Source organism: Falco biarmicus, chromosome 1 (genome assembly GCF_023638135.1).
Source record: "Falco biarmicus isolate bFalBia1 chromosome 1, bFalBia1.pri, whole genome shotgun sequence".
Lineage (NCBI taxonomy): Eukaryota > Metazoa > Chordata > Aves > Falconiformes > Falconidae > Falco > Falco biarmicus.
In genome coordinates, this window is record NC_079288.1 from 31,401,514 (window position 1) to 31,410,559 (window position 9,046).

Genomic DNA, 9,046 nt, shown 5'->3' on the forward strand with positions numbered 1-9,046 from the left:
AATTAGGTGATGCAGAGCTCTGCTTTGATAGCCAAGATTAATTCTGTGGGTGGGAGGGTGACAGTCTTACATATGCTTCTGCTATCTTTTGCAGGCAAAGCGCTCTCTCCTTGCCCTGAGCTGGCTATGAGTTACATCTTGGTCCCCGCCTGAGGTCATCTGTCGAGCTTCTCTGTCAGACTTAGTAGCCCTGACTCAGCACAGGGCTGACAGCAGCAGACTTCCAAGGAACAGCTGACTCAGGTCTGGAGGTGAAAAGCTCCCCCTAAACTTGTTAACAATGAGTAGGGGGGGGGGGGGGGGGGGGGGGAGGAGAGATATCTCCCAGGTGTAGCAGCTAGGGTGAGAGCATCTCCTCACGGTGACTCGCTGCCTGCGCCTCCCAAGGCCATCTCCAGGCGCAGCAGAGCTGCAGCAGCAGGAGGCCTCAGGGCAGAGCCTGGCCCTGGCCGTCCCGGGCAACCCCAGGGGGGTGAGGGCGGCGGTGAACCCCCCTGCCCTGCCCACAACAGCCTGGGGACAGGCTGCAGCGGCTGCGGGCGGCCGCTGCCGCCTCCTCGGCCGCGGTCAGGCCCGGCGGCTAGCAGACAACCGAGAGCCGGATCCCGTACGAGCCCCGGGGCTGCGGGAGCGCTCTGCGGGCTGCTCGGGGCGCTGTGGCTCCGCGGGACCGCGGCAGCCGCTGCCCGCTGTGCGGAGGCTGCCGCCCGCCCTTCCATGCCGCCGCCATGGTGTCGTGCGGGGCCCTACACAGCTTCCTCTTCGAGTACGACACCGCCCGCATCGTGCTGATCCGGAGCCGCAAAGTCGGGCTTATCAACCGCGGGGTGCAGCTCGCCATCCTCGCCTACGTGATCGGGTGGGTGAGCGGCCAGGCGGGCGCCGGCCTGCGACCCCTTTCCGCCGGGCCGCGCTCGGGGGAAGCCCGCAGTCCCGCCGCAGTTACCGGCGTGGTGGTGGGTGGGGGGTTCGGGGCGGCTGCCGTGGGGGAGGAAGGGCTGCCCCTCGCTTGGAGCCGCCGGGGGCGTGGAGCTGAGGGGCGGCTGCCGTGGGGGAGGAAGGGCTGCCCCTCGCTGGGCGCCCCCGGGGACGTGGGGGCTGAGGGGCGGCAGCCGGCCGCCTCCCTCAGGGTGAGGCGTGGAGGCGGCTCCCGCCGGCCGGGGCCCCCTTTCCTGTCAGGGGGGCGCGCGCTGGGCTGGCTTGGCGGGAAGCGGCCGCCGCCGTCGTGAGGGGAGGCCGGCGGCGCTGAGGGGAGGCCGGAGCTCGCCGGCGGCAACCTTAATGGGGGTGGTAGGGCTGCTTAGAGCCAGCTGTAGGCGGGACAGGACCCCACAGGAGCAGAGACTGTCCCGGCGGGTCCTCGTTCGCCCAGTGAGGTTGTGCACAAAAGAAATAATTGCACCCTGCCAAAAATTTCAAAAATCAGAAAGGAGTTTGCTAGTCCTGTGACCCCTGTTGTAGGGAAACACTATGAAACTATCTGGACTAGCCCTTTCAGGTGACACATGGAAAGTGGAGGAATTTCCATGGCCTGTGCTGGTTTGCAGTACTTTATCTGGGTTTTTTTGTTGTTGTTTCTTTCTTGCAATCCATCTCTTGCAGCTGGGTCTTTGTGTGGGAGAAGGGCTACCAGGAAACAGACTCTGTGGTCAGTTCTGTAACCACAAAGGTGAAAGGAGTAACGCTGACAAATACATCAGCCTTGGGAGCCAGGATCTGGGATGTAGCTGACTATGTCATCCCCCCTCAGGTATCAATCACTTTCACATGCCCTGGGAGGGGTTTCTAACAAATAGCTACCGCTCTGCCAAAGTCCACTGAGGTCTGGAGCAGCTTTGGCTCCAGCATGGCCTTGATAAGACAGAATGAAGCAGCTTTGCTTTGTTGTGGATCATGCTGAGCACCTGCGCCACTAACCCTGGGAAAGCTGTTTTCAAGAGAAGTGTCTCTCTCTGTGTACTTATATAGAATCATAATATAGTTTGAGTTGGAAGGGACCTTGAAGACCATCTAGTTCCAGCCCCCCTGCCATGGGCAGGGACACCTTCCAGTAGACCAGGTTGCTCCAAGCCCCATCCAGTCTGGCCTTGAACACTGCCAGGGATGAGGCACCCGCAGCTGCTCCGGGTAACCTGTGCTAGTGTCTCACCTCTCATAGTGAAGAATTTCTTCCTTGTATCTAACCTAAATCTACCCTTTTTCAGTTTAAAGCTGGTCCCCCTTGTCCTATCACTACATGCCCTTGTAAAAAGTCCCTCTACAGCTTTCTTATAGCCCCTTGTAGGTACTGGAAGGCTGCTATAAGGTCTCCCCAAAGCCTTTTCTTCTCCAGGCTGAACAACCCCAACTCTCTTAGCCTGTCTTAATAGGAGAGCTACTCTAGCCCTCTGATCACCTTTCTGGCCTCCTCTGGATTCCTGCTAACAGCTCCATGTCCTTGTCATGTTGGTGGCCCCAGAGATGGATGCAGTGCTGCAGGTGGGGTCTCACAAGAGCCAAGTAGAGGGGGAGAATCAGCTCCCTCTACCTGGTGGTCACACTGCTTTTGATGCAGCCCAGGATTTGGTTGGCTTTCTGGGCTGCAAGCACACATTGCTGGGTCATATTGAGCTTCTTGTCAACCAAAACCTCCAAGATTTCCTCCTCAGGGCTGCTCTCAGTCCATTCTCTGCCCAGCCTATATTTGTACTTGGGACTGGCCTGACCCATGTGCAGGTCCTTGCACTTGGCATTGTTCAAATTCATGAGATTGCATGGGCTCACCTCTCAAGCCTGTCAAGGTCCCTCTAGATGACACCTCTTCCCTCCAGTGTGCTGACCACCCCACACAGCTCGGTGTCAATGGCAGACTTGCTGAGGGTGCACTCAATCCCACTGTTGATGTCACCAACAAGGATGTTGAGCAGCAGGCTTCAGGATGAAGTTGCAACGATAGCCACCTGTCCTCTTTCTTACTGCTTTCTAAAGCAAACAACTCAAAGTTAACTTGTTGGCAGAAATCCCAGGCATAGCCTGGAAGTCACTTGATCCGGAACTGAACAGGAGGTATTGCTATAGTTACTGATTGACTGTGTCTGTGGGAATCTGTGCTGTGTGGGTAATATGTGATGGCCTTCGGGGTTGGCAGGTACAGCCAAGCTTCTAGTTGTGGGTCACTCTGTCTACATGAGATGTGGTGGAGAAAAAAGTGACAGATTTAGCCAGATTTTGGCTGAGTGATTATATTTGCTTATCAGTGGAGCAGAAGCAAACAACAGATCCCAAGTCATACAGATCTGAAAATAATGGAAGTGGAGCTCCCTGAAGAAACAAACTAGGACTGGTCAAATTTCTAATGGGTATATTGGAAGGAAAAAAAAAAAGAGGAGCGTGGGAGTTGTGCTCAAACTTGCAGCTGGAGCTTTATTTCTGCTGCTGCCTTGCAACTCCCCTGAGGACCTGTGAGATCTCTATTTTCATATTGTGAATGAGGAAATTTGGGCCAAGTGGGAGGACAGAAAGGGTTGCTAGTCCCACAGTCCTTCCTCTGCCTGAAGGCAGCAGCATCAGGCAATATGTGTGGGAATCTGCTCCTTAAAGGTGCTACATCAGCACCATCCAAAGCAAGTTGCCTCTGTGGGGCTACCTGGGCTCTGTCAACAAAGACATTTGGCACAGTGCCTTAGATATTCTTTGCAAGATGTTACTCTTAAGTTTCCTTCTTGTTTGGCATGTTCAGGAGGAGAACACTGTGTTTGTAATGACCAACGTGATAATCACACAGAACCAGCACCAAGGCCGCTGCCCAGAGGTAGGTACAGGATCTGCTTTAATTCTACCTTGTGTGAGTGGGAGTGCAGGTGAGAGTTTGTAGGGTTTAGTGTAATTATTGTTCCTCTGCAGCTTCCAGATGATACAACAGAGTGCAAGGTGAAGAACAACTGTGTTCCAGGATATGTCAGCACCCACAGCAACGGTAAGAAACCTGCTGCAAGGGCTCCTTTCAGTCTGTGTTGTGATACCTCTGTGTTGTGCCTTTCCTCCTGTGAAGGAAGCAGCATTTCACTTCAGTCCCTTTGTTCTCATTCTCTCACACCTAAGAGAACTGAAACCGAAGCTTGGATTTTTCTTCTGGGGGAAGGCAGACTGGCTTAGACTGCGTTGGGTCTATGCTGGATAGATGTGTGCTTTGGTGAGCTAGCAAACTGTAAGGGTGTTTTCAAGACCTCAAGTCCATGAAGCAGTATTTCACATAGATGAGGATTTGACTCAGAAAAAGGACCTGGTGCTTCTTTCTCTGAAACTGCACTACAAATTGTAATGGAAGATAACAGGGATCTTGGTACTGGCACTTCACCTCTGAGCAGATTGCTCTCAGCTTTCAGCATGAGGCGGTATCACATACTGCCTCTGTATTTTTGCTTGGTGGTACCTCCATTCACATGTCTTTCCAGGCATTCAGACTGGGGAGTGTGTACCATACAACAACAGTGTTAAGACCTGTGAAGTCTTTGCATGGTGCCCTGTGGAGGATGACTATCATATACCCAAGTGAGTGCTCTGTCTTCCTATTCTGTGGTGGCCCTCCTGAGAGGAGGCTAGCAGTACGCAGCTGATATTTCTCCCTACGAGTTACTATTAGGAAAAGCTGAAGAGGTGATCACCAAGGGCCCTGCACAGTCCTGTTTGTGTAAATATAAGTAGAACTTACTTACTTTTTCCTATTTTTTGTAGGCCAGCGTTCCTGCAAGGAGCTGAGAACTTCACCATTCTGGTGAAGAACAACATTTGGTACCCCAAGTTCAATTTCAGCAAGTAAATAATGTGGGGGGCATTGCACTGCCTGGTCTCCTGGGCAGAGGAGCTGGAGGAGTGGAAGAAGATGAAACACATCTTCTCTCTCTGTTCCCCTGTAGGCGAAACATCCTCCCCACTATCAACTCCACCTACCTCAAGAACTGCGTCTATGACTCCCAGACAGATCCCTTCTGCCCTATCTTTTCTTTAGGGAAAATAGTTGAAGCTGCGGGGCAGAACTTCCAGGAAATGGCTGTGGAGGTATTTAGCAGACTCTGCTCTTGGGCCTCAGCTGTATAGAAGAGGAGTGGTAGCTGGCTGTCCTCTCAGCCTTGTGGTGTGAGCCACAGGATAGAGTGGCTGCAGAACAGAGAGTGCTGCTCTGGCTGGAAGGACTGAAGTAAATTCTACTTAACAAATATTTGGCCTTGCCTTGTTTGGGTGGGGTTGTGTGCAAGGCTCTTCTGTAGCAGGGGGAAAGAGTGGGACTGGGACAAGGGCCTGTAAATCGGGCTCCTGGTCAGCAGAGAGCCTAGTGCTAGGCTGGCCGGACACTTGAACTGCTCACCTTCTCTACTCCACTTGGCAGGGTGGAGTCATGGCGCTGCAGATCAACTGGGACTGCAACCTTGACAGAGCTGCTTCCCACTGTGTGCCAAAGTACTCCTTCCGGCGCCTCGACAACAAGGACTCTGCCCACACAGTCTCACCTGGCTACAACTTCAGGTAACGTGACTGTGGAGGGCACCTGGTGTCCCTGAGGCTTGGTCTGCCGCTGGCACAGTGTTCCAAGCTGCCTGTACTCCTCTGGCAGTTGCGGGTAGTCCTTGGACTTTCGATGGTGCTGTAAAACTTGGAGAGTTTCTCTGATGCTGTAAAACATCGAGCAGGTCGGATCCTTACTGTGCGCAAACCAGAGCAGAGCGGGAAGGTCAGTGAAGCTCCGCTGACTGAGCCTGTGTCCAAGTCCTATTTGCATCAGCATTCGGGTGACTGTTTGGGCCAGCCTCCTGTGGCAGGGCAATGTGAAAACTGTTTCAGGGTGTGCTGATAGGGCAGTATTTGAGGGGTGTGGGGACGGGAGACTGAAGCACTTTCTTTGCTGAGCATGAGGAAAAACTAACTTCTAGAAAGTGGTTGAAGTGTCAGCTGAAGACCAGGAGTATCCTTCCGGCATACACCCACCATATACATTCTGGCCAGTATGGATAGGTCCAGTACCTCCAGTAAAACCACCAGTGCAGAGCCAGGTAGCTGGTTGCATCCAGACTCAGAGCTATAAAAATATGGATTGGCCACCTTGCCAAGATCCTTGCAAGAGTCCTGCTCGTGAGGAAACATAGCTTGGGGCTATGCTTCTTTCTAGAATCACAAACTGTCATTTAGCATGGGATATCTCTTTTGGTGGAGTTTCAATGAATTCACTGAAGCTGCTGTCATGCAGACAGCACAAGCGTGTGTTTGGGACGTGTCAGGCCTGCTGGTATAGGGAGTGTCACGTGAGACTGGCTGGAGGACATTGCAGCCTGGCTGGTGCAGGTTCTGACCAATCCTTTCTCTTCTCTTCCACTTTCTTCTCTGCTTCCTCCTGGCTTAGTCAACCATGTGGCAGCGTAAGTCTGATCTCACTTCTTTGTTCTCATCCCTTTTCCCTGCGAGTCATATTGTGCGGGACAAGCCTTGGCGTGCCGGGCAGAGCTGTGCTGTCTCCCTCCCTGCCTGCTCCCGGTCCTGCCCTCTCGTGGCTGCCTACACTCCTGCAGCCTCCCGCTTGCCTGCCTTGGGCGGGCCGATTCTCGTGTGTAGCTGAATTTCTTCCTGTCCTGCTCCACTACTAAAGCTAACTTTCTCCCCTTCCTATGCTTTGCAAGTTTCCTGATTTGGCTTATGCTAATGCCTGTCTTAAATTCGCCTGTTCTGGACTTTTCTCCTGGGATGTGCTTGTCTGCATAAAATCTCCCTCTGTCATTTGGAGCTTGTCTCTGGAAGTACCAATGTCCAGCCCATCCTCTTGGGATGGGGGGCACACCTAGATGTTGCATGAAGCAACCTCAGAATTTCCAGCTAAGCTCAAACCTAATCTTTTCTCCAGGTTTGCGAAATACTACAAGGATAGTAATGGCACTGAATCACGGACGCTTGTCAAAGCTTATGGCATCCGCTTTGATATCATAGTGTTTGGGAAGGTAGGTTGACATAATTCCTGGAAATGTTGTGGTGAGGGCTTTCAAAGATGATGAAAAACATTCACCCTTGTAACTGTCTTCTAGGCAGGAAAATTTGATGTAATTCCTACTGTGATTAACATCGGCTCTGGCTTCGCGCTGTTTGGCGTGGTAAGTGACACTGTCTGCACTTGGACTAGATTCTGATTAGTTCCACAATTCTGAGGTTCATTGTCTTAAACTCTTTCAATCTCCACTAGGCAACAGTACTGTGTGACATTGTTGTTCTGTATTGTGTGAAGAAGAAATACTTCTATCGGGAGAAGAAATACAAATATGTGGAGGATTATGAACTGGTAAGCGTCAGTGAAGGTGGAATGAAGGCAAAGTTGCTTCCTTCTCTAACTCTGGGCGAGATTCTGAAGCAGGATGTAGAAAGTCCACATCAAACAGGGATTTCGAAGCACAAGCTCTGAGGAAACTTTGTCTTCATCAGAGAAGCTAATTTTTACCTCAAAGCTGTTGCAGAGAGGAGCACTAGAAACAAATATTGCCCTGTTTCCTGGGCAACCACTCTTGGAAAGCAAAATGTATGTTCAAGAACTTGTCATGCTCCCACTGCACCCCCTTTTTTGGGTTGCAGTCCTTGGCAGTTGCCTTCTGAGAGCTGTAGACAACAGCTCTGTCTCCATCAGATCCTTCCTTCTTGGCTTTTGGGCGTTCCTGTTTCTAGGAACGAACCTATTCAATGGGGGTGGGTGTTTTCTGAGACCAGTATGGTGACAGCCACAGCTATGGCTCCCTGCCGGATCCAAATGATCTGTTTGGCCAGTAGAAGGATTTAGTGGCACAGCAGGGTTGCTTGACTGGTGCTGAGGGTAGATAGAGCTCAGTCCTGCAGCCCTGTGCTTGGTGGGAAGTGATGCTGCAGAGGGTGGATTTCTGAATCAAAACACCTTGTGGCACTGGGAAAGCAATTTCTAAGTAACGGAGAGTAGCCTGCCCTGCGCCAAGGGTTTTATGTGAAAGGGGGAGAAAGAAGAGTTTTCTGGCAGAGGATTGTAATCTGTGATCCTTGCAGGGAGTCAGCGAGACATACGGAACAAACTCCTGACCTCCTGCTGCTGCTACAGCACCAACTGCTGCTGTAAACTGCTGCTGTGAACATTATTCTGACCTTGCCATGAGACCCACTCCCCCCTCCGTTGGAAGGAAAGAGGGGAACAAGTCTGAGGAAGGGATATTCTTCACTACTTTGCTACTTTTGCTGGCTGGAGCCAACCCCCAGGGAGAACTGGGTCTGCTCCTTGTCTGCTGTCCTTCCAGGTTAATTGCACTAAGCACATGGGGAGAATTGTGCATTTATCCCAGGCCTCTGCACCAGCTAAGCCTGGGACAGGGACTGCTGAGACATTGTCATTTTTGACAGTCCTCCTTTCCCTGAGCTCAGTGGTAGCAGAGAGTGCAGGGTAAGACACAGATTCTTCCTTATGGTGAACATGGCTCCTGCCAGGTGTTTCCTAACCTTGGGAGAGCAGGTCCTCGCTGTTGTCAGCACTTTTCCTTGCCCTGAAGGATTGTGATGCTTAGCTGAGCCTGTGCCTACTATTTAATTGTGCCTCTGAGCTCCAGTGGCCAGAGACCAAGACAAAGAACTGTGGTTCGTATTGTGCTATGGTAAATGGGCTTACTGGATACAGATTATTTTTTTTCTGTTTTGATTGATTTTTATGGTACTACTTTAAAATTTACTTTCTTTTTAAATAAACTATTACCATCACTCAGTCCTCTTAGAGTCCTGCAAGTTGGGTTTTGCTTGTTTATTTTTTCCTGGGGCACATGAGTGTTAGGGTCTGTGAACTGTCTTATTTTACATGACTCTTGGAGAACTATCCAAGCCACTGCTGCTGTCTGCTTTGCATGATTCTTCCAGCAAGAGCACTGCTGCAGCTACAGCTTCTTCTGACACCTTGTCTGTTGCTTTAAAACCCTATTCAAGGGAAAAGATTTGCAAGTGAGAGGCCAGGGTTGGTTAGCCTAGCACAGCCTTAGCCAAACGCTGGTACCAACTGCTCAGAAGAACAGATCTGTTATTCCCTGGTGTA

General features: G+C 51.5%; 1 protein-coding gene across 1 annotated transcript; it reads left to right on the forward strand.

Moving 5' to 3' along the window:
* Positions 1-365: 365 nt before the first annotated feature.
* Positions 366-8,726, forward strand: P2RX4 (purinergic receptor P2X 4). Its single transcript, XM_056342672.1, has 12 exons — positions 366-859; positions 1,603-1,750; positions 3,719-3,790; positions 3,883-3,955; positions 4,434-4,530; positions 4,714-4,794; positions 4,896-5,037; positions 5,366-5,502; positions 6,869-6,962; positions 7,047-7,112; positions 7,202-7,297; positions 8,023-8,726. Exons 1-12 carry the CDS (start codon positions 729-731, stop codon positions 8,053-8,055), a joined length of 1,170 nt encoding a protein of 389 aa, XP_056198647.1. The 5' UTR covers positions 366-728; the 3' UTR covers positions 8,056-8,726.
* Positions 8,727-9,046: the final 320 nt, after the last annotated feature.